This window comes from Salvelinus namaycush, chromosome 32, assembly GCF_016432855.1.
Source record: "Salvelinus namaycush isolate Seneca chromosome 32, SaNama_1.0, whole genome shotgun sequence".
NCBI classification, from domain to species: Eukaryota; Metazoa; Chordata; class Actinopteri; order Salmoniformes; family Salmonidae; genus Salvelinus; species Salvelinus namaycush.
The window spans coordinates 24,343,158-24,369,018 of NC_052338.1; the positions used below are offsets into that span (position 1 = coordinate 24,343,158).

Below are 25,861 nucleotides of genomic sequence, written 5' to 3' on the forward strand. Positions count from 1 at the left end.
GGCTGGTGGTCAATATCTGGCTGGTGGTCAATACCTGGCTGGTGGTCAATACCTGGCTGGTGGTCAATACCTGGCTAGTGGTCAATACCTGGCTGGTGGTCAATACCTGGCTGGTGGTCAATACCTGGCTGGTGGTCAATACCTGGCTAGTGGTCAATACCTGGCTGATGGTCAATACCTGGCTGGTGGTCAATACCTGGCTGGTGGTCAATACTTGGTTGATGGCCAATACATGGCTGGTGCAAAGTACCTGGCTGGTGCAAAGTACCTTGCTGTAAAAGGAGTTGCAATCTTCTGTCACACAAAAGCAACCAGACAGGCAGACAGACGGTCTACCTGGTGAAGAGGTGCATGGAGTAGGCCATGCTGGACAAGCTCTGGCCCTGGCGGACGATGTCATGCTCCTGGTCCTCCCACTTCTCCACCTCCGTGTCCACGTCTGAAGTCAGAAGACGCAGCTCTAGACCCAACTTGGCTATGGTGCTCTGCTCCTGAAGAAAGAAAGAAAGATAACGGATCCCTTATTTGTTAATAGTTAATAATCCCATCCGAAAGTACTGAACAAAGTAGGACTCAGTTTCCCGATAGTGATGGAACACACAGTACCAGTCAAACGTTTGGACACACCTTCTCATTCCAGGGTTTTTCTTTATTTTGACTATTTTCTCCATTGTAGAATAATAGTGAAGACTTCAAAACCATGAAATAATACATGGAATTATGTATTAACCAAAAAAATGTTAAACAAATCAAAATATATTTTATATTGGAGATTTTTCAAAGTAGCCACCCTGTGCCTTGATGACAGCTTTGCACACTCTTGGCATTCTCTCAACCAGCTTCATGAGGTAGCCACCTGGAATGCATTTCAGTTAACAGTTGTGCCTTGTGACAAGGTAGGGGTGGTATACAGAAGATAGTCCTATTTGGTAAAAGACCGAGTCCATATTATGGCAAGAACACCTCAAATAAGTAAAGGTAAATGACAGTCCATCATTACTTTAAGACATGAAGGTCAATCAATCTTGAAAATGTCAAAAACGTTGAAACTTTTTTCAAGTGCAGTCGCAAAAACCATCACGCGTCATGATGAAACTGTCTCTCATGAGGAAAGGAAGACCCAGAGTTACCTCTGCTGCAGAGGATAGGTTCAGATTGCAGCCCAAATAAATGCTTCACAGAGTTCAAGTAACAGACACAGCTCAACCTCAACTGTTCAGTGGAGACTGTGTGAATCAGGCCTTCATGGTCGAATTGCTGCAAAGAAACCTCTACTAAAGGACACCAATATGAAGAGACTTGCTTGGGCCAAGAAACACGAGCAATGAACATTAGACCGCTGTGTCTTTGTGAGACAGAGTAGGTGAGCGGATGATTTCCGCATTTGTGGTTCCCACCGTGAAGCATGGAGGAGGAGGTGTGATGGTGCTTTGCTGGTGACACTGTCAGTGGTGTATTTAGAATTCAGGCACACTTAACCAGCATGGCTACCACAGCATTCTGCAGCGATACACAATCCCATCTAGTTTGAGCTTAGTGGGACTATCATTTGTTTTCCAACAGGACAATGACCCAAAACACACCTCCAGGCAGTGTAAGGGCTATTTGACCAAGGAGAGTGATGTAGTGCTGCATCAGATGACCTGGCCTCCACAATCACCGACCTCAACCCAATTGAGATGGTTTGGGATAAGTTGACCCGCAGACTGAAGGATAAGCAGCCAAAAAGTGCTCAGCATATGTGGGAACTTCTTCAAGACTGTTGGAAAAGCATTCCTCATGAAGCTGGTTGAGAGATTCCAAGAGTGTGCAAAGCTGTCATCAAAGCAAAGGGTGGCTCCTTTGAAGAATCTCAAATATAAAATATATTTTGATTTGTTTAACACTATCTTGGTTACTACATGATTCCATATGTGTTATTTCATAGTTTTGATGTCTTCACTATTATTCTACAATGTAGAAAATAGTCAAAATAAAGAAAAAACCTTGAATGAGTAGGTGTGTTCAAACTTCTGACTGGTACTGTAGGCTTACGAGTGTTTTAACGATGCCTCATTCCTACAACGGCCGAAGATGAAGCATGCGTTTCCCAAAACGCCACGCAGAGACAACGTTTGTTAAGTGAGTCGTTGATGCATGTGTCGATACTGATAGGATCGAAAGAAAGACAGCGCTGCTCTCAGATCAGCGTTCTCCCTTTCAAATCTTACCTTAATTAATATTAGAATTATTCCACAATACAGACGACGGATCAGCTCCTAAGAGATATTATCACCTACGGCTACAAATATGGAGGCGGGTTCTTCTAATGCTTACCCAATAATAATGCACTAAATCAAGATTTAAAACATCATTGCGCACATGTTGTTACACATTATGAAATATATTGAGGCAAAAATTACAAACACCAGCGTACAAATAGCTAAATAATAAAACTCAATTGAATGAACAAGAAACTGAATTCAATATGATTAAAATATATAAGTCTATGTAGCCTATACTGTATGTATCTGTTAATACAGTCATCTCGGTTTTCATTTGAAGCATCCTATATCCTTCGCTTGTTTGTAACAATTGCCTAGACTTTGGCAACTTTATATTTGTAGTCACATTCGTTCTGAAGTTATCGGCGGTCACAGAAAGACAAACATCTTGATTTTGTATTTAGCAGAGATCTGTGTATAAAGTGACGCGGAAGGGCAAGAAAAGCATCTAGCGACGCACTTAGCTGTTCTACTAGTGGTCTGAGGCAGCCGTTCATTAACAAGCCTTTTCAAGTGCAACTTCAGTAACAATGGTTTTGGAAACAGCTCAGAGATTTAACGACGCTCCTACGAAGGCTCTAACAATGAACTTCACCTAAAGATGCTTTTGGGAAACCTGCCCTGGCTGCTTAGGTATAAGGTCAGGCAATATTGTGTGGTCCATCAGCAATAAGTAGATTACTTTATAGATATCATCATTCATTCATTATCATCTGTGTTAGTGATTCATGATCATTCATAATCATGCATTATCAGTTTGAATATAAACTCAGTTCTGCTCTTCACCTCTAAATGTCAGGCATTATATTTCCTAATCATTTCCAATTATTGATTATCATTTTGTGTACTAAGTTACTCATAAAACACTCTCGACCCTGCATGCCCAGTCATGACTGACAGAGTCCTGCTAAAATCGAGCAGACCATGGTTCCTGCAATATCGGCATAATTCCCCAATAGTGTGTTTGAACAGTTATTCATTTCCTGCAGAATTAATTCACCTGTCAGGGTGAGAAAGTAGAGGTAATGGATGCGTCCCAAATGGCACCCTATCCCCCATATAGTGCACTTCTTTTGACCACGGCACCTGGGGGAATAGAGTACCACTGGGACACAGCCTATGTGAGGTGTATTGGGACACAGCCTATGTGAGGTGTATTGGGACACAGCCTATGTGAGGTGTATTGGGACACAGCCTATGTGAGGTGTATTAGGACACAGCCTATGTGAGGTGTATTGGGACACAGCCTATGTGAGGTGTATTGGGACACATCCTATGTGAGGTGTATTGGGACACATCCTATGTGAGGTGTATTGGGACACAGCCTATGTGAGGTGTATTGGGACACAGCCTATGTGAGGTGTATTGGGGCACAGCCTATGTGAGGTGTATTGGGACACAGCCTATGTGAGGTGTATTGGGACACAGTCTATGTGAGGTGTATTGGGACACAGCCTATGTGAGGTGTATTGGGACAAAGCCTATGTGAGGTGTATTGGGACACAGCCTATGTGAGGTGTATTGGGACACAGCCTATGTGAGGTGTATTGTGTAATTGATGATTAAGTTATACCTCCGCATCTAGCTTGACTGCCTTCACCGTCTTCAGGTTGGCTGAATGTTTCTGGCGGGAGAAAAGTTTTGACAGGATGAGTGATATTAAAAGAGGAAATGATGGAAAGTCATTTGAATAAAAGGAAATAAGAAATATCCACCAGTCATAACATTGTATATTCTGATACTCACTGGTCTGGGAAGCGACACGTAGGCTCTCTTATCACCTGTAATTAATCAGAAAGAAAGAAAGTATTTTGAGGAAATAAAAACATTTAAGTCATATTTTGGGCATTGGTCACAAGGTAAGTTTGGTAAAAATCATTTTCCAGTGAAAGTATTGTGTACCTTTTGAAATGCCCCACGCCAACCCATGAAATGACACTAAAAGGGAGGGATTCAGTTGATTTTCCCTAACACATCCTCTATCATACTACAGTTGATTATCCCTAACACATCCTCTATTATACTACAGTAGATTTTCCCTAACACATCCTCTATCATACTACAGTTGATTATCCCTAACACATCCTCTATCATACTACAGTTGATTATCCCTAACACATCCTCTATTATACTACAGTTGATTATCCCTAACACATCCTCTATTATACTACAGTTGATTATCCCTAACACATCCTCTATTATACTACAGTTGATTATCCCTAACACATCCTCTATTATACTACAGTTGATTATCCCTAACACATCCTCTATTATACTACAGTTGATTATCCCTAACACATCCTCTATTATACTACAGTTGATTATCCCTAACACATCCTCTATCATATGACAGTTGATTATCCCTAACACATCCTCTATTATACTACAGTTGATTATCCCTAACACATCCTCTATTATACTACAGTTGATTATCCCTAACACATCCTCTATTATACTACAGTTGATTATCCCTAACACATCCTCTATCATATGACAGTTGATTATCCCTAACACATCCTCTATTATACTACAGTTGATTATCCCTAACACATCCTCTATCATACTACAGTTGATTATCCCTAACACATCCTCTATTATACTACAGTTGATTTTCCCTAACACATCCTCTATCATACTACAGTTGATTATCCCTAACACATCCTCTATTATACTACAGTTGATTTTCCCTAAGACATCCTCTATCATACTACAGTTGATTATCCCTAACACATCCTCTATTATACTACAGTTGATTATCCCTAACACATCCTCTATTATACTACAGTAGATTTTCCCTAACACATCCTCTATCATACTACAGTTGATTATCCCTAACACATCCTCTATCATACTACAGTTGATTATCCCTAACACATCCTCTATTATACTACAGTTGATTATCCCTAACACATCCTCTATTATACTACAGTTGATTATCCCTAACACATCCTCTATCATACTACAGTTGATTATCCCTAACACATCCTCTATTATACTACAGTTGATTATCCCTAACACATCCTCTATTATACTACAGTTGATTATCCCTAACACATCCTCTATCATACTACAGTTGATTATCCCTAACACATCCTCTATCATACTACAGTTGATTATCCCTAACACATCCTCTATCATACTACAATTGATTATCCCTAACACATCCTCTATTATACTACAGTTGATTTTCCCTAACACATCCTCTATTATACTACAGTTGATTATCCCTAACACATCCTCTATTATACTACAGTTGATTATCCCTAACACATCCTCTATCATATGACAGTTGATTATCCCTAACACATCCTCTATTATACTACAGTTGATTATCCCTAACACATCCTCTATCATATGACAGTTGATTATCCCTAACACATCCTCTATTATACTACAGTTGATTATCCCTAACACATCCTCTATTATACTACAGTTGATTTTCCCTAACACATCCTCTATCACACTACAGTTGATTATCCCTAAGACATCCTCTATTATACTACAGTTGATTATCCCTAAGACATCCTCTATTATACTACAGTTGATTATCCCTAACACATCCTCTATTATACTACAGTTGATTATCCCTAACACATCCTCTATTATACTACAGTTGATTATCCCTAACACATCCTCTATTATACTACAGTTGATTATCCCTAACACATCCTCTATTATACTACAGTTGATTATCCCTAACACATCCTCTATCATACTACAGTTGATTATCCCTAAGACATCCTCTATTATACTACAGTTGATTATCCCTAACACATCCTCTATCATACTACAGTTGATTATCCCTAAGACATCCTCTATCATACTACAGTTGATTATCCCTAACACATCCTCTATCATACTACAGTTGATTATCCCTAACACATCCTCTATTTGTCATGTTTTGTCTTTGATCATCATGTCTTGTCCCTGTGCTTCCCTCTGCTGGTCTTATTAGGTTCTTTCCCTCTTTCTATCCCTCTCTCTCCCCCTCCCTCTCTCCCTCTCTCGCTCTCTCTCTCTATCGTTCCGTTCCTGCTCCCAGCTGTTTCTCATTCTCCTAACGACCTCATTTACTCTTTCACACCTGTCCCCTATTTTGCCCTCTGATTAGAGTCCCTATTTCTTCCTCTGTTTTCCGCTTCTGTCCTTGTCGGATTCTTGTTTGATGTTTGCTGTTCTGTGTCCTTGTTCCGCCCTGTCGTGTTTTTGCCTTCTTCAGATGCTGCGTGTGAGCAGGTGTCTATGTCAGCTACGGCCTGTGCCTTCCTGAAGCGACCTGCAGTCTGTGGTCGCGTCTCCAGTCGTTCCTCTCTACTGACGAGAGGATTTCAGTTTCCTGTTTTGGATTTACCTTTGATAATATCCAGGAGAATCATTGTTTGTTTAATACTGGAATAAAGACTCTGTTTCTATTACGTCGCTTTTGGGTCCTCATTCACCAGTATAACAGAAGAATCCGACCAAGATGGACCCAGCGACTATGGATTCTCTCAACACTGCCGTCGAGTTCCAGGGAGCAATGCTCGGCAGACACGAGCAGGAATTGTTTGCTGCTCGTCATGCCGTTGAGACCCTGGCCGCTCAGGTCTCCGATCTCTCTGGACAGTTTCAGAGTCTTCGTCTCGTGCCACCAGCTACTTCCTGGTCTTCCGAGTCTCCGGAACCTAGGGTTAATAACCCACCATGTTACTCTGGGCAGCCCACTGAGTGTCGCTCCTTTCTCACCCAGTGTGATATTGTGTTCTCTCTCCAGCCCAACACGTACTCAAGAGAGAGAGCTCGGATCGCTTACGTCATATCACTCCTTACTGGTCGGGCTCGGGAGTGGGGCACAGCTATCTGGGAGGCAAGGGCTGAGTGTTCTAACGATTATCAGAACTTTAAATAGGAGATGATACGGGTTTTTGATCGTTCAGTTTTTGGGAAGGAGGCTTCCAGGGCCCTGGCTTCCCTATGTCAAGGTGATCGATCCATAACGGATTACTCTATAGAGTTTCGCACTCTTGCTGCCTCCAGTGACTGGAACGAGCCGGCGTTGCTCGCTCGTTTTCTGGAGGGACTTCACGCTGAGGTTAAGGATGAGATTCTCTCCCGGGAGGTTCCTTCCAGCGTGGACTCTTTGATTGCACTCGCCATCCGCATAGAACGACGGATAGATCTTCGTCACCGAGCTCGTGGAAGAGAGCTCGCGTTAACGGTGCTTCCCCTCTCCGCATCTCAACCATCTCCTCCCACCGGCTCAGAGACTGAGCCCATGCAGCTGGGAGGTATTCGCATCTCGACTAAGGAGAGGGAACGGAGAATCACCAACCGCCTTTGCCTCTATTGCGGTTCTGCTGGACATTTTGTCATGTCATGTCCAGTAAAAGCCAGAGCTCATCAGTAAGCGGAGGGCTACTGGTGAGCGCTACTACTCAAGTCTCTCCATCAAGATCCTGTACTACCTTGTCGGTCCATCTACGCTGGACCGGTTCGGCTGCTTCCTGCAGTGCTTTGATAGACTCTGGGGCTGAGGGTTGTTTTATGGACGAAGCATGGGCTCGGAAACATGACATTCCTCTCAGACAGTTAGGGAAGCCCACGCCCATGTTCGCCTTAGATGGTAGTCTTCTCCCCAGTATCAGATGTGAGACACTACCTTTAACCCTCACAGTATCTGGTAACCACAGTGAGACCATTTCCTTTTTGATTTTTCGTTCACCTTTTACACCTGTTGTTTTGGGTCATCCCTGGCTAGTATGTCATAATCCTTCTATTAATTGGTCTAGTAATTCTATCCTATCCTGGAACGTTTCTTGTCATGTGAAGTGTTTAATGTCTGCTATCCCTCCTGTTTCTTCTGTCCCCTCTACTCAGGAGGAACCTGGTGATTTGACAGGAGTGCCGGAGGAATATCATGATCTACGCACGGTCTTCAGTCGGTCCAGAGCCAACTCTCTTCCTCCTCACCGGTCGTATGATTGTTGTATTGATCTCCTTCCGGGGACCACTCCCCCTCGGGGTAGACTATACTCTCTGTCGGCTCCCGAACGTAAGGCTCTCGAGGATTATCTGTCTGTTTCTCTCGACGCCGGTACCGTGGTGCCTTCTTCCTCTCCCGCCGGAGCGGGGTTTTTCTTTGTTAAGAAGAAGGACGGTACTCTGCGCCCCTGCGTGGATTATCGAGGGCTGAATGACATAACGGTTAAGAATCGTTATCCGCTTCCCCTTATGTCGTCAGCCTTCGAGATTCTGCAGGGAGCCAGGTGCTTTACTAAGTTGGACCTTCGTAACGCTTACCATCTCGTACGCATCAGAGAGGGGGACGAGTGGAAAACGGTGTTTAACACTCCGTTAGGGCATTTTGAATACCGGGTTCTGCCGTTCGGTCTCGCTAATGCTCCAGCTGTCTTTCAGGCATTAGTTAATGATGTACTGAGAGACATGCTGAACATCTTTGTTTTCGTTTACCTTGACGATATCCTGATTTTTTCACCGTCACTCGAGATTCATGTTCAGCACGTTCGACGTGTACTCCAGCGCCTTTTAGAGAATTGTCTCTACGTGAAGGCTGAGAAGTGCGCCTTTCATGTCTCCTCTGTCACATTTCTCGGTTCTGTTATTTCCGCTGAAGGCATTCAGATGGATCCCGCTAAGGTCCAGGCTGTCAGCGATTGGCCCGTTCCTAAGTCACGTGTCGAGTTGCAGCGCTTTCTCGGTTTCGCTAATTTCTATCGGCGTTTCATTCGTAATTTCGGTCAAGTGGCTGCCCCTCTCACAGCTCTGACTTCTGTCAAGACTTGCTTTAAGTGGTCCGGTTCCGCCCAGGGAGCTTTTGATCTCCTCAAGAAGCGTTTTACATCCGCCCCTATCCTTGTTACTCCTGACGTCACTAAACAATTCATTGTAGAGGTTGACGCTTCAGAGGTGGGCGTGGGAGCCATTCTGTCCCAGCGCTTCCATTCTGACGATAAGGTCCATCCTTGCGCTTACTTTTCTCATCGCCTGTCGCCATCGGAACGCAACTATGATGTGGGTAACCGCGAACTGCTCGCCATCCGCTTAGCCATAGGCGAATGGCGACAGTGGTTGGAGGGGGCGACCGTCCCTTTTGTCGTTTGGACTGACCATAAGAACCTTGAGTACATCCGTTCTGCCAAACGACTTAATGCACGTCAAGCTCGTTGGGCGTTGTTTTTCGCTCGTTTCGAGTTCGTGATTTCCTATCGCCCGGGAAATAAGAACACCAAGCCTGATGCCTTATCTCGTCTCTTTAGTTCTTCTGTGGCTTCTACCGACCCCGAGGGGATTCTCCCTGAAGGGCGTGTTGTCGGGTTGACTGTCTGGGGAATTGAGAGACAGGTAAAGCAAGCACTCACTCACACTGCGTCGCCGCGCGCTTGTCCTAGTAACCTTCTGTTCGTTCCTGTCTCTACTCGTCTGGCTGTTCTTCAGTGGGCTCATTCTGCCAAGTTAGCTGGCCACCCCGGCGTTCGGGGTACGCTTGCTTCTATTCGCCAGCGGTTTTGGTGGCCTACTCAGGAGCGGGACACGCGCCGTTTCGTGGCTGCTTGTTCGGACTGCGCGCAGACTAAGTCAGGTAACTCTCCTCCTGCCGGTCGTCTCAGACCGCTTCCCATTCCTTCTCGACCATGGTCTCACATCGCCTTAGACTTTATTACCGGTCTGCCTTCGTCTGCGGGGAAGACAGTGATTCTTACGGTTATCGATAGGTTCTCTAAGGCGGCACATTTCATTCCCCTCGCTAAGCTTCCTTCCGCTAAGGAGACGGCACAAATCATCATTGAGAATGTGTTCAGAATTCATGGCCTCCCGTTAGACGCCGTTTCAGACAGAGGCCCGCAATTCACGTCACAGTTTTGGAGGGAGTTCTGTCGTTTGATTGGTGCTTCCGTCAGTCTCTCTTCCGGGTTTCATCCCCAGTCTAACGGTCAAGCAGAAAGGGCCAATCAGTCGATTGGTCGCATATTACGCAGCCTTTCGTTTCGAAACCCTGCGTCTTGGGCAGAACAGCTCCCCTGGGCTGAGTACGCTCACAACTCGCTTCCTTCGTCTGCTACCGGGCTATCTCCGTTTCAGAGTAGTCTTGGGTACCAGCCTCCTCTGTTCTCGTCCCAGCTCGCCGAGTCCAGCGTTCCCTCCGCTCAGGCTTTTGTCCAACGTTGTGAGCGCACCTGGAGGAGGGTCAGGTCTGCACTTTGCCGTTACAGGGCGCAGACTGTGAGAGCCGCCAATAAACGTAGGATTAAGAGTCCTAGGTATTGTCGCGGTCAGAGAGTGTGGCTTTCCACTCGTAACCTTCCCCTTACGACAGCTTCTCGCAAGTTGACTCCGCGGTTCATTGGTCCGTTCCGTGTCTCTCAGGTCGTCAATCCTGTCGCTGTGCGACTGCTTCTTCCGCGACATCTTCGTCGCGTCCACCCTGTCTTCCATGTCTCCTGTGTCAAGCCTTTTCTTCGCGCCCCCGTTCGTCTTCCCTCCCCCCCCCCCGTCCTTGTCGAGGGCGCACCTATTTACAAGGTACGGAGGATCATGGACATGCGTTCTCGGGGACGTGGTCACCAGTACTTAGTGGATTGGGAGGGTTACGGTCCTGAGGAGAGGAGTTGGGTTCCATCTCGGGACGTGCTGGACCGTTCGTTGATTGATGATTTCCTTCGTTGCCGCCAGGGTTCCTCCTCGAGTGCGCCAGGAGGCGCTCGGTGAGTGGGGGGGTACTGTCATGTTTTGTCTTTGATCATCATGTCTTGTCCCTGTGCTTCCCTCTGCTGGTCTTATTAGGTTCTTTCCCTCTTTCTATCCCTCTCTCTCCCCCTCCCTCTCTCCCTCTCTCGCTCTCTCTCTCTATCGTTCCGTTCCTGCTCCCAGCTGTTTCTCATTCTCCTAACGACCTCATTTACTCTTTCACACCTGTCCCCTATTTTGCCCTCTGATTAGAGTCCCTATTTCTTCCTCTGTTTTCCGCTTCTGTCCTTGTCGGATTCTTGTTTGATGTTTGCTGTTCTGTGTCCTTGTTCCGCCCTGTCGTGTTTTTGCCTTCTTCAGATGCTGCGTGTGAGCAGGTGTCTATGTCAGCTACGGCCTGTGCCTTCCTGAAGCGACCTGCAGTCTGTGGTCGCGTCTCCAGTCGTTCCTCTCTACTGACGAGAGGATTTCAGTTTCCTGTTTTGGATTTACCTTTGATAATATCCAGGAGAATCATTGTTTGTTTAATACTGGAATAAAGACTCTGTTTCTATTACGTCGCTTTTGGGTCCTCATTCACCAGCATAACACTATTATACTACAGTTGATTATCCCTAACACATCCTCTATTATACTACAGTTGATTATCCCTAACACATCCTCTATTATACTACAGTTGATTATCCCTAACACATCCTCTATTATACTACAGTTGATTATCCCTAACACATCCTCTATCATATGACAGTTGATTATCCCTAACACATCCTCTATTATACTACAGTTGATTATCCACAACACATCATTTATCAGACTTCAAATGGAGTGCAACCAATAAACTTACTCTCTAAGTTCGGAATAAATTTCAGTAGAATTTCCAGGGGTGGTGAGGGTGTGATAAACATCACTAACATGTTCAAGGAGCATTACTTCACATAAAAGTACAGGCAGCTTTTTGGAGGGCCTGTCTGTGTCGCTTGAGTACCACACCCCCTCCACAAGCGCGAGCACACACACAAACACAAACAGAAAGGTAGACACACACACATACACAGATAAACACACACCCATACCAGCTTTACCAGAGGAAAAATAGCACTTTTACTATGTGAGAGCCACGACTCAAGGGCACAGTGTGAACTTCATCGTTAAACTTCCCCCAGTGAGGGAGATTTATCCCTATTCCTCCTCTATTCAATTGGTTTAGTAGGGGGACGTCGTCTCTCTCTCGCTGCTTGTCATTGGGATCGTAGCCCATAAATACTGGCACCGTGACACGCCACAGAGGTTACGGATGATAGGAATCACGCTGCGTGCTGGGAGAGAGCTCTGAGAAATGTCTGGCATCACCACGCTGGGACACGCACTGGCTATCAGGCTGTAACAGAACGGTTTGTATCTCTAACTCAATGAGAGGTATCCTGCTGATGGTGCTTTAATCTGACATCCCCTCCCTGATAGAGATTGTGTCAGATAATACAAACAACTACGGTTATAGAGATTTAACTGTCTATGAATAGGATCAATACATTTTAGATTACCACAGCTCAGCGAGAGACAGAGAGTAAAAATAACCACGGAGCTGTCCTACGACAACCCTCTCCTGCGACTGCCCATAACACACACCCATCCCTCTCCCCCTCTCCTACCACTGGCAGCCCCACCTCGGCGGCCCTCGAACACGTCGTTGATCTCCCTTAGCAGCACGGCCATGTCGCAGAGCTGGGACTCCCAGGCCTCACAGAACACATCCAGGTTCTCCTTGGCAATCTTACTGGATGGGTGCAGGGCCAGCGTCTGGGCTGCAGAGATGATCTGACAGGAGAGAGAGAGAAAGGGGGGAGAGAGAGAGAGAGAGGGAGTGAGCAGATGGAGTAGCTATGTTTTACACTGTATTGGACTGTGAAAGTGTTTTGATAAGGTGCACTAAGTTCTACCTTAAGTCAGGGGATCCCAAACTTTTTTGGCCCACGACCCCATTTTGATATCACATTTGTTTCGTGACCCCACCATGTAACAAAAATGATGTAATCAACGGCCAATGTTAACTTTTTTATTTAACAGCCTATTACAAATGAGACAGTATTTTTGACAGTATTTCAAAAGTACTTGTTTGAAGTGATTGAAATGCATCAGAAAGCTATTGGGAAGTTCAGAATGTCCTCAGCTAATAATTATGTATGATCTTTTCCCCCCAGTCTGACTTAGTGCCTGGTCTTGTCCACTCTGTTCTAATGAGGCTTGTTGGCATTGTAGAAGGAAACAGACACATGCATGATCCTGAGAGTCTTAACATTCAGTGATGAGGTCATAATATTTTGTAGCTTAAACCGTTCAAAAGACTGAGCCACATTTGTAGGAGGAAAACAGATTAAAAAAAATTATTTTTTTATTTTTTGCTTCAAAATTTTATTTCACCATATTTCTCGTGACCCCATTTTCAAAATCAGGCAACCCCACATGGGAAACGTTACCTTAAGTGGAGCTATTACTCTGTTACTCACAGCAGTACCTATCCAGACCAGTTGATTCTTTGAGGGAAGACCAACAAGGGGCCCAAGAAAAGGAGAGGGTGATTTGAATGGAAACAGGCCTCAGTCTCGTACAATGTTGAACTACTATGAGACAGCAGAGACACAGGAGTTACACCGGATCATTACCTTTCAGTGTGGGGGTGGATTTGTTCCATTTCACACAATCTTCAGTGGGCAGGGCATCAGTTTTGTTCCCCACTTTTCTAATTATGTTTGGTCTTCCAGGCCGTCGGGAAGGTCATTATCTGCTGCTGGGGGTATAGTGTGAAATGTGATGATCCTCCCACGGTAACGTCAGACGCTGCATGACCTCGCAGTAATGACTGAGCTCATAGGCTCAAAGGTCAACCAATCAATAAGGTCACAGAGGGGGAGCCACCGCCCAGCAGGGAGGGATGATACTGGTGTGTGTGTGTGTGTCTGTGCGTGTCTTTCAATGATAATAAAGGGACTCCTGCGGGTAATTGCCAATTAAATGCAGCACACTGGGGGTGATGCACTCTGACTTGTGTGCATGTGGTTGTCTGAGTTATTTCCCCATGTATCAGATGAAGTCTTCTTAATGTCTGTTTCTGCAATGGTTGGCTGTGTTTAATGTATGGGGTTGAAGCTATAAGGGATCTAGATGACAGGGGATGTGCTGACAAACTGAACCTTGAGAGGTTATACAGATTATCAAGTTTCTGTCACAACATGGATTGTATCAGACATGATCAGGACTATGCCATCTCATGTGTCTTGTTTTGGCCCTTCAGGGGCCCGTCCCCAGTGTGAGTGTGATGCGTATGTGTGGGTGTGTGTTACCTGTCAGTGTGTGTGTGTTACCTGTCAGTGTGTGTGTGTTACCTGTCAAGGGGTGTGTGTGTTACCTGTCAGTGTGTGTGTGTTACCTGTCAGTGTGTGTGTGTTACCTGTCAGGGGGTGTGTGTGTTACCTGTCAGGGGGTGTGTTACCTGTCAGTGTGTGTGTTTTACCTGTCAGTGTGTGTGTGTTTTACCTGTCAGTGTGTGTGTTTTACCTGTCAGTGTGTGTGTGTGTGTTTTACCTGTCAGTGGGTGTGTTACCTGTAAGTGTGTGTGTTACCTGTAAGTGTGTGTGTTACCTGTCAATGTGTATTTTACATGTCAGTGTGTGTTACCTGTAAGTGTTTGTGTGTTTTACCTGTCAGTGTGTGTGTTTTACCTGTAAGTGTGTGTGTTACCTGTCAGTGTGTGTGTGTTTTACCTGTCAGTGTGTGTGTGTTTTACCTGTCAGTGTGTGTGTTACCGGTCAGTGTGTGTGTGTTTTACCTGTCAGTGTGTGTGTTACTTGTAAGTGTCTGTTTTACCTGTCAGTGTGTGTGTTACCTGTCAGTGTGTGTGTGTTTTATCTTTCAGTGTGTGTGTGTGTGTGTATGTGTGTGTGTGTTACATGTCAGTGTGTGTGTGTGTTACCTGTCAGTGTGTGTGTGTGTGTGTGTGTGTGTGTGTGTGTGTGTTACCTGTCAGTGTGTGTGTGTTTTACCTGTCAGTGTGTGTTTTACCTGTCAGTGTGTGTTTTACCTGTCAGTGTGTGTGTGTTTTACCTGTCAGTGTGTGTTTTACCTGTCAGTGTGTGTGTTACCTGTCAGTGTGTGTTACCTGGGGGCCGATGACGTGGAAGGTCTCCTCAGCGTGTATACAGGTGATCTCCAGAGGCTCTGTCCCCGAGACGTGACACAGCAGACGACAAGTCTGGAACAGGACAAAGAACATCGGCGTCTAACATCAATATGACTGGATATGAGCAGCAGACACAGACCTACATGTTGATGCCAACAACAGATCAAGATACTTATCTAAATGTTTCAATTGAAAAATACATACAGGCTTCCAAAGCCAGTAGCCCACATCACACATGTCCATATACCTCAGGCATAAAGATGGATATGAGGTTAGTTTGCTGTGGATTGAATTGAATACTTTATTGTGCTTCAATGGTGACTTGATAAAGGAGACTCAACAGACTTAAGTCAACCTCCCCAGTCCAGTGAGCTTCTCTCACCTCCACCAGCTGTTCTTTCTGTTCGCCGAGCGTCCGGGCGTACTCTGCCACAGCCTCCAGGTTGCCCTCGCCCCCCGAGGCCTTCAGGGCCCGCAGAGGCAGGTGTTCCGCATGCAGCTTCAGCAGGTCCGCCGCCCGCCCCACCGCCACCTTATGAAGCTGGACGGAAGGGAGAGGGGAAGAGAGGGGGTGAATATGTGTGTACGTTTTGTATCTTTTCTACGCCTGGCTGCACAATGGTAGCAGAAAGAGAAAACAATAGTAAGACAGAAAGAGAACACGGCAGAGAGAGAAAGAGCAAGGCAGAGAGAGAGAGAGAGAGAGAGAGAGAGAGAGAGAGAGAGAGAGAGAGAGAGAGAGAGAAAGAGCAAGGCAGAGAGAGAAAGAGCAAGTTAGAGAGAGAGAGAAAGAGTAAGGCAGAGAGAGAGAGAGCAAGACAGAGAGAGAGAGAGAAAGAGCAAGGCAGAGAGAGAGAGAGAGAGAGAGAGAGAGAGAGAGAGAGAGAGAGAGAGAGAGAGAGAGAGAGCAAGGCAGAGAGAAAGAGCAAGTCAGAGAGAGAAAGAGCAAGGCAGAGAAAGAAAGAGCATGTCAGAGAGAGAAAGAGCAAGGCAGAGAGAGAAAGAACAAGTCAGAGAGAGAAAGAGCAAGGCAGAGAAAGAAAGAGCATGTCAGAGAGAGAAAGAGCAAGGCAGAGAGAGAAAGAACAAGTCAGAGAGAGAAAGAGTGAAAGGAATAGGGAGAGTGGCAGTGTACACTCTAGAGGATAAAGAGAAGAAGTAAACAGAGGGAGAGTGATGTGGGCATATCAAAGATAAAAAAGAGCAAGAGCTACAGACAAACTGTGATGGAGTACAGAAAATTCCAGACATTTCTGCTCTAGGACTGAACCCCTTGGCATGCCAGACAGTGAAGCATTCTGGGTAGGAGCATAGGGTTACAGGACTCACCTCTCTGCGGAGTTCGTAGACACTTTGGCAGGTCTTCAGTATAGACAGCTCCATCTCCTCCGTGGCCTCTTTAGCATTTAGAGACTGCTTCTTGAAAGAAAGATAAAAACAAAAAGAAAAAAGGAGGGAGTGGGAAAAGATAAGAGTTGTCACATAAATCATGGACTGCTGCCTTGGACGTGGCCTGTCTCTGCAGAGGAAGGAGAAGTCAGTTTCTGACCCACATGAGATCACACAGACCTGTTCAGTCCCTATCAGAGAGACAGAGAGAGGAGAGAGAGAGATCACTTGATTGCTTTGGCAATGTTAACATATGTTTCCCATGCCAATAAAGCCCCTTGAATTGAATTGAGATCCCTTCTGCTTCACCAATAGCATGTAAAACATAATAGTTTCAGACACAGGTTCTTAGGCCAAGGAGACAGGTGGGCAGTACCAACCTTGCACAGACAGGATTAAAGCAGGGTGTCAAAACACTGTCAAACAAGCAGGAGGCATCAGATGATTTGTCTTTGACCCACTCACCACACCCCCTCATATCACTCTCTCGGTTTCCACTTAAATGAGTGGAGTAACACACCTTCTCACACCCTCTCTGTTTCTACTGAATTGAGTGGAGAAACACAAACAGACCCTGGGATCCAGCTAGTGACGCACGTTGTGGAAATGTGTCTCACTAGGGAACCAATCCTTCAGTGTGTTGTAGCTCTGATTCCATTCAATCTGTCAGTGGAACTGTGGCCTCTACTTTCACATCGTTATACCAGCTTAAACCAAAAACACATTGTATAAAACCTCCAAGTTTCGGTATCCAAGGAGAATCTTTTGAGCGAGGTGTCAAGAGAGAGACAGAGAACATAATGTGTTCCGTGTTATCAGTGGAGTCAAGTGGATAGCTATTCATACATCGAGGCTGACTTCAAGTTAGATCTTACTCCTATATACTGCAACACCAGTGTTACACTAGTGTATACACCCTTATGTTATACTAGGGACATTGTGTTTCCAAAGCTGGGACTGACAGTGAAGACTTGTGAAGAGCAGAATCAACAACCTCTGCATAATCAAAACAGTTGCTTTGTGAGGTGTTACAGTTCACAGTTATCCATTGTTATGTAAATGCAAGCTGAAAAGTACCAGTGGCCTGGCTTTGGCCCCAAGTGAGAGCAGGTCTGCCAGAGACACGGGTACCGGCCCGCGTAGATGGAAACAGACAAGTCTGAGCCTTTTGGGTAAAACACTAGGGTAAATTCTGTATGGAAACACACCTATAGTGAATGAAGGAAAATAGTACTGCATAGTAGCATGCAGGAGGGTAGTGTGAAAAGGCTGGATATTCTATACTTCTCCACATTATCTGTAAACCTATCAACAGTACACAAGGTCATGCAACTACACTCCTGCAGTGTGATCCATTTGTCACCCAGAGAACCACTTGACAGCTCAAGAACATTCACTGACAATATAGAAAGGAGATACAGAGAGAAGGTGAATGTGTGTGTTCCAGGTCTCTCTTGAAAAACAGATTTTTATCTCAACGAGACTAACCTGGTTAAATAAAGGTTTAATAAAATGTTCGTGAAAAGGAAAAGACGTCTGTGGGTATTTGCACGTGTAAATGTGCATATGCATGTGTTAAATCATAACATACTGTATGTGTGCTCTTAACCATGTAGACGTATGAGTACATATCTATCACATACGTGTGAGTACTTGTATACGTGTTTGTGTGTCCCTGTGTGTCTCTGTGCTTGTGTGTATGCATGTATGAGTGTTTATATGTGCGTGTATGCCCTGTGAACGGCCACATACCGCCTCCATCCAGGCTGTGATGAGCTGGTCAGTGTCCTGGCGGGCGAGCTGGCAGAGCTGCAGGATGCCCTCTCGGTGCTCGTGGCTGGTGTAGGCCGAGTCAGTGAAGTCCTCCATCCTCTCCACCACCGCCTCTAGCTGGCCAGACAGAGCCTGGTGGGGCAGCAAGTACAGACCCTCACGCAGACCTTCCACGTTGGACTGGGATCACAGACAGAGACACATACATACACACAGAGAAAAACACAGAGACAGAGACACAGACAGGGAGAAACATACAGAGAGAGACACAGCGACAGAGACACAGACAGAGACATAGAGACACAGACAGAGAGAAACAGACAGAGAGAGACACAGCGACAGAGACACAGACAGAGAGACAGAGACACAGACAGAGAGATAGAGAGAGACACAGAGAGAGACACAGAGACACAGACAGAGACACAGAGAGAGACACAGACATAGAGACACAGAGACAATAGTGAATACAAAAACGATTTGTCATGCCAAAAATTGAATTGACACAGGCAGAGACAGAGACACAGGCAGAGACAGAGAAGATCATTAGAAAGCTCTATGATCTCTGTTGCAGTCTATTATCCAGTTCAAAAACAAGCTAGGATAATTGACTTATTCTAAAGAACTCGCACAGGACTCCTAGCATACTTCATCTTTGTATGTAGAGGCCTAAAGCGGCATACTGTATTAACACAGGCAAGTACAGTGTTATAACACATTGTTGCGTTGTACTTAGAAACGTGTTTTTGTCCCACAAAGTGGGACAAAAAACAACAACATATGGAAGGAGCCCCCAGGCTCGGTCCTCCCCTGTCGTCCCACCTTGAAGTCCTTGATGCCGGTGTAAATGCTGAGGGGAAGGACCTTGGTCTCCCCGCAGGGCCGAGCGTCCGTCACGATCTCCATGACCTGCTCCAGGGCGAAACGCATGCGGTGAAACACGGCGTCTTTGTTGATACGTGCCGACTCGCAGTCAGGGTGTCTGAGACACGTCTGCAGGGAGGAGAGAGACTCATGGTTTTATAAGTATCTGGCACATTATTTCAAAACCAAGTAGCAGATGAAGAAACAGTCCATGTTTGAAATCAATTGTAGTAATACAGTCCCTCTATCTCGTATATACAGTTGAAGTCGGAAGTTTACATACACTTAGGTTGGAGTCATTAAAACTCATTTTTCAACCACTCCACAAATTTCTTGTTAACAAACTATAGTTTTGGCAAGTCGGTTAGGACATCTACTTTGTTCATGACACAAGTCATTTTTCCAATAATCGTTTACAGACAGATTATTTCACTTATAATTCACTGTATCACAATTCAAGTAGGTCAGAAGTTTACATACACTAAGTTGACTGTGCCTTTAATCCGCATGGAAAATTCCATAAAATGGTGTCATGGCTTTAGAAGCTTCTGATAGGCTAAATGACATCATTTGAGTCAATTGGAGGTGTACCTGTGGATGTATTTCAAGGCCTACCTTCAAACTCAGTGCCTCTTTGCTTGACATCATTGGAATATTAAAAGAAATCAGTCAAGACCTCAGAAAGACCTCAGGTTCATCCTTGGGAGCAATTTCCAAATGCCTGAAGGTACCGCGTTCATCTGTACAAACAATAGCACGCAAGTGTAACGGTCCTGACCTGTTTTATGTTGTTTTTGTATGTGTTTATGGTCAGGGCGTGTGTTTTGGGTGGGCAGTCTATGTTATCTGTTTCTATGTTGGTTTTGGTTGCCTGGTATGGCTCTTAATTAGAGGCAGGTGTTTTGCGTTCTCCTCTAATTAAGAGTCATATTTAGGTAGGGTGTTCTCACTGTTTGTTTGTGGGTGATTGTCTCCTGTGTCGTCGATGTATGTACCATACGGGACTGTTTGGCTGTTCGTTCGTTTTGATGTAGTCTGTTCCTGTCCGTGAGTTCTACGTTTAGTTAGTTTAATTCATGTTCAGGTTTCGTCTACGTCGTTTTCTTGTTTTGTAATTTTGTAAGTGTTTGTTTTCGTGTTGCCGTCGTTTCAAATAAAGAGATGGCTTATTTCCCTAATGCTGCGTATTGGTCCACTGATCCTTCTCTCCTCTCCTCGTCCGAGGATGAGGAGAGCGACAGCCCTTACAGAATCACCCACCAAACTAGGACCAAGCGGCAAGGGAGTGCTCAACAGAGCAATAAGGACTCCTGGACTTGGGAGGAGATCCTGGACGGTAGAGGACCTTGGGCTCAGCCAGGGGAATATCGCCGTCCCAAGGAGGAGTTGGAAGCAGCGAAGGCTGAGAGGCGCTGGTATGAGGAGGCAGCGCGGCGACGCGGTTGGGAGCCCGTGAGTCAGACCCAAAAATTTCTTGGGGGGGGGCACACGAGGAGTGTGGCAAAGCCGGGTAGGATACCCGAGCCAACTCCCCGTGCTTACCGTGGAGGAAGAAGGCGTCGTACTGGTAAGACACCGTGTTATGCGGTAAAGCGCACGGTGTCCCCAGTACGCGTGCTTAGCCCAGTGCGGGCTATTCCACCTCGCCGCACTGGGAGGGCTAGGTTGGGCATCGAGCCGGATGTCATGAAGCCGGCCCAACGTATCTGGCCTCCAGTACGTCTCCTCGGGCCGGCGTACATGGCACCAGCCTTACAGGTGGTGTCCCCGGTTCGCCTGCATAGCCCAGTGCGGGCTATTCCACCTCGCCGCACTGGCAGGGCTACGGGGACCATTCAACCTGGTAGGGTTGGGGAGGCTCGGTGCTCAAGAGCACGTGTCCTCCTTCACGGTCCGGTAGACCCGGTGCCACCTCCATGTACCAGTCCTCCGGTGGCAGCCCCCCGTACCAGGCTGTCTCTCCGGGTTCTCTCTCCAGCTGTTTCCTCCTCTCCAGCGCAGCCAGTGCCTAGACCACGCACCAGGCTGTCTCTCCTTCTCCTTCCTACAGAGCCGTCCTGCCATGACCAGCCAGAGCCGTCCTGCCATGACCAGCCAGAGCCGTCCTGCCATGACCAGCCAGAGCCGTCCTGCCATGACCAGCCAGAGCCGTCCTGCTATGACCTGCCAGAGCCGTCCTGCTATGACCTGCCAGAGCCGTCCTGCTATGACCTGCCAGAGCCGTCCAGCCAGGACCTGCCAGAGCCGTCCAGCCAGGGCCTGCCAGAGCCGTCCAGCCAGGGCCTGCCAGAGCCGTCCAGCCAGGACCTGCCAGAGCCGTCCAGCCAGGACCTGCCAGAGCCGTCCAGCCAGGACCTGCCAGAGCCGTCCAGCCAGGACCTGCCAGAGCCGTCCAGCCAGGACCTGCCAGAGTCCGTCCAGCCAGGACCTGCCAGAGTCCCTCAGCCAGGACCTGCCAGAGTCCCTCAGCCAGGACCTGCCAGAGTCCCTCAGCCAGGACCTGCCAGAGTCCCTCAGCCAGGACCTGCCAGAGTCCCTCAGCCAGGATCTGCCAGAGTCCCTCAGCCAGGATCTGCCAGAGTCCCTCAGCCAGGATCTGCCAGAGTATCACAGCCGGGACCTGCCCCTTGTCCCGGTGCTGCCCCTTGTCCCGGTGCTGCCCCTTGTCCCGGTGCTGCCCCTTGTCCCGGTGCTGCCCCTTGTCCCGGTGCTGCCCCTTGTCCCGGTGCTGCCCCTTATCCCGGTGCTGGTCCTTATCCCGGTGCTGGTCCTTATCCCGGTGCTGCCCCTTATCCTGGTGCTGCCCCTTATCCCGGTGCTGCCTCTTGTCCCGGTGCTGCCCCTTGTCCCGGTGCTGCCCCTTGTCCCGGTGCTGCCCCTTCTCCCGGTGCTGGCCGTTCATTTAGGGGATGTTAGTTTGAGGGTGGTCATTGGGAAGGAAAGACAGAAGGGGGGAGTGACTATGGTGGTGTGGGGACAGCGTCCAGAGCCGGAGCCACCACCGTGGTCAACTGCCCACCCAGACCCTCCCCTGGACTTTGTGCTGGTGCGCCCGGCGTTCGCACCTTGAGGGGGGGGTTCTGTAACGGTCCTGACCTGTTTTATGTTGTTTTTGTATGTGTTTATGGTCAGGGCGTGTGTTTTGGGTGGGCAGTCTATGTTATCTGTTTCTATGTTGGTTTTGGTTGCCTGGTATGGCTCTTAATTAGAGGCAGGTGTTTTGCGTTCTCCTCTAATTAAGAGTCATATTTAGGTAGGGTGTTCTCACTGTTTGTTTGTGGGTGATTGTCTCCTGTGTCGTCGATGTATGTACCATACGGGACTGTTTGGCTGTTCGTTCGTTTTGATGTAGTCTGTTCCTGTCCGTGAGTTCTACGTTTAGTTAGTTTAATTCATGTTCAGGTTTCGTCTACGTCGTTTTCTTGTTTTGTAATTTTGTAAGTGTTTGTTTTCGTGTTGCCGTCGTTTCAAATAAAGAGATGGCTTATTTCCCTAATGCTGCGTATTGGTCCACTGATCCTTCTCTCCTCTCCTCATCTGAGGAAGAGGAGGACAACAGCCCTTACAGCAAGTACAAACACCATGGGACCACACAGCCGTCATACCGCTCAGGAAGGAGATGTGTCTCCTAGAGATGAACGTACTTTGGTGCGAAAAGTGCAAATCAATCCCAGAACAACAGCAAAGGACCTTGTGAAGATGCTGGAGGAAACAGGTACAAAAGTATCTATATCCACAGTAAAACGAGTCCTATATCGACATAACCTGAAAGGCCGCTCAGCAAGGAAGAAGCCACTGCTCCAAAACCGCCATAAAAAAGCCAGACTACGGTTTGCAACTGCACATGGGGACAAAGATTGTACTTTTTGGAGAAAGGTCCTCTGGTCTGATAAAACAAAAATAGGACTGTTTGGGCATAATGACCATCGTTATGTTTGGAGGAAAAAGGGGGAGGCTTGCAAGCCGAAGAACACCATCCCAACTGTGAAGCAAGGGGGTGGCAGCATCATGTTGTGGGGGTCCTTTGCTGTAGGAGGGACTGGTGCACTTCACAAAATAGATGGCATCATGAGGCAGGAAAATTATGGATAAAAAATTATGGATATATTGAAGCAACATCTCAAGACATCAGTCAGGAAGTTAAAGCTTGGTCGCAAATGGGTCTTCTAAATGGACAATGACCCCAAGCATACTTCCAAAGTTGTGGCAAAATGGCTGAAGGACAACAAAGTCAAGGTATTTGAGTGGCCATCACAAAGCCCTGACCTCAATCCTATAGAACATTTGTGGGCAGAACTGAAAAAGTGTGTGCGAGCAATGAGGCCTACAAACCTGACTCAGTTACACCAGCTCTGTCAGGAGGAATGGGCCAAAATCCACAGCTTGTGGAAGGCTACCCAAAACCTTTGACCCAAGTTAAACAATTTAAAGGCAATGCTACCAAATACTAATTGAGTGTATATAAACTTCTGACCCATTGGGAATGTGATGAAAGAAAAAAAAGCTGAAATAAATCATTCTCTCTACTATTATTCTGACATTTCACATTCTTAAAATAAAGTGGGGATCCTAACTGACCTAAGGGGATTTTTACTAGGATTAAATGTCAGGAATTGTGGGAACAGAGTTTAGATGTATTTGGCTAAAGTGTATGTAAACGTCCGACTTCAAATGTATATTTAACATAAAAACTATGTTTTAGGTGAGAAGTTAGACTGGTTTGATTCCAAAAAAGAATGAAAATTCACATGACCACCATAAGGCCTAATTTCACCCATGCAGTACTAAGGTTTTCCAGCTCACAGCTTTGACCTACTACATTAGCAGTAGTGGTAGGATGTACATACCTTGGACGCAGTGAGCAGCATCATGGTGCATTTCTCCAGCACTGCTCTGGCTGCTGCCATCCTGGCCTTCTTATTCTCGTCCTTCAGGTCCTAAATGACAGAGACCAACACTGAACAGTTAAGCTGTGTTCACATTAACAGTTTGAAGTCACTCAAATCCTATATATTTGCATATCTGATTTGAATCTGTTCTTTTTCCTGCAGCCTCAACAGACAAAAAGCAGATGGAATCTAATATTTCAAGACACATTTCAAACCACCTTCATAGTCAGATACAAATCTGATTCCTGCCCATGTGACTTGTGTCTGAAAGGTCAAATGTGATGTTTTTGTCCTAAAGTGGTTCTTTGGAATATCTTGTTGCTTGCTAGCTACTCTGTTAACAGTTTGACAAGAACATGTGGCAGCTAACTAGCTTGTTAACTTCTTATGGCTGAGATCCCGTTAACGGGGTGCACTCCCAGGAATCCCAGTTCCACAATAAATGTTTTTTTGTTTGTTGATAAAGTCCATAATTTATGTCCAAATACCTCCTTTTTGTTCGCGCCTTGAGTTCACAAATCCAAATTCACGAGGCGCAGGTCAGACGAAGAGTCAAAAAATACCATTACAGTTCGTAGAAACATGTCAAACGATGTATAGAATCAATCTTTAGGCTGTTTTTAACATAAATCTTCAATAATGTTTCAACCGGAGTATTCCTTTGTCTTCAGAAATGCAGGTTGCTCTCACGGGAGAGCGCGTGAACAGCTCATGGCAGACACCTGACTCAAAGAGCTCTCATTCCCTCATCCTTCACAGTAGAAGCCTGAAACAAGATTCTAAAGACTGTTGACATCTAGTGGAAGCCCTAGGAAGTGCAATCGGACCCCATAGACACTGTATATTCGATAGGCAATGAGTTGAAAAACTACAAACCTCAGATTTCCCCCTTCCTGGTTGGATTTTTTCTCAGGTGTTTGCCTGCCATATGAGTTCTGTTATACTCACAGACATCATTCAAACAGTTTTAGAAACTTCAGAGTGTTTTCTATCCAAGTCTACTAATGATATGCATATCTTAGCTTCTGGGCCTGAGTAGCAGGCAGTTTACTCTGGGCACCTTATCCATCCAAGCTACTCAATACTGCCCCCAGCCATAAGAAGTTAATTGTTTACAAACAAATTAGTGAATGTGACAGAAAGCTAAACAGCTACCTAGCTAGCTAGTTGACTGCTGTTGCTAGCCAAAAAGGATTAATTTTGAAAGTTGGATCATCTTATCCTTTGAGGCTTTAACTTCTCTTGGGTAGGGGGCAGTATTTTCACCTCTGGATGAAAAGCGGTGTATTTCTGAATCAAATGAACATTTTTGGGACATAAAGAAGGACATTATCGAACAAAAGTACCATTTGTGATGTTTCTGGGACATTTTGGAGTGCCAAAAGAAGAAGATCTTCAAAGGTAAGGCATTAATTATATCGCTATTTCTGACTTTTGTGGCGCTGTCCTCAGATAATTGCATGCTTTGCTTTCGCCGTAAACACAGCGGCTAGATTAACAAGAAGTTAAGCTATATTTTGATATAAAACACATATTTTCAAGAATGTTGAATTTCGCGCTCTGCAATTTCACCGGATGTTGGCCAGGTGGGACGCTACCGCCCCACCTGCCCATAAGAAGTTAAAAGTGTTTAAAACAGGCAGATTTTGAACATTCAAAGCAACTGGGAAACGTCCATGGCAGACACTGTTGTCACCTTAGCATGCTACATAACTTTTGAGTGATAGGAAGCACGTGCACCACCACAAATCAGTCTATACCACTGTGTATACAACCATCGTTACTATGACAACTAGCGTAGCCATGTCAGCAAATAACTGCTGTCT

The 25,861-nt window shown here is 46.0% G+C and overlaps 1 protein-coding gene across 5 annotated transcripts in view; it reads right to left on the reverse strand.

Annotated features, from left to right (window-relative positions):
- Positions 1 to 25,861, reverse strand: part of ctnnal1 (catenin (cadherin-associated protein), alpha-like 1) — a 120,496-nt gene that overhangs the window by 11,809 nt on the left and 82,826 nt on the right. Inside the window, exons 5-14 of one of the 5 annotated variants that reach the window (XM_038971747.1) lie at positions 23,994 to 24,083; positions 19,105 to 19,275; positions 18,265 to 18,465; positions 16,453 to 16,536; positions 15,506 to 15,664; positions 15,103 to 15,195; positions 12,599 to 12,764; positions 4,011 to 4,045; positions 3,838 to 3,888; positions 337 to 491 (exon numbers count right to left, since the gene is read on the reverse strand). In XM_038971747.1, coding sequence (XP_038827675.1) covers positions 337 to 491; positions 3,838 to 3,888; positions 4,011 to 4,045; positions 12,599 to 12,764; positions 15,103 to 15,195; positions 15,506 to 15,664; positions 16,453 to 16,536; positions 18,265 to 18,465; positions 19,105 to 19,275; positions 23,994 to 24,083 — 1,205 coding nt within the window. Of the gene's footprint in view, positions 1 to 336; positions 492 to 3,837; positions 3,889 to 4,010; positions 4,046 to 12,598; positions 12,765 to 15,102; positions 15,196 to 15,505; positions 15,665 to 16,452; positions 16,543 to 18,264; positions 18,466 to 19,104; positions 19,276 to 23,993; positions 24,084 to 25,861 lie in introns of all 5 variants that reach the window. The other 4 variants (XM_038971749.1, XM_038971746.1, XM_038971748.1 and 1 more) reach the window with 4 other exon arrangements.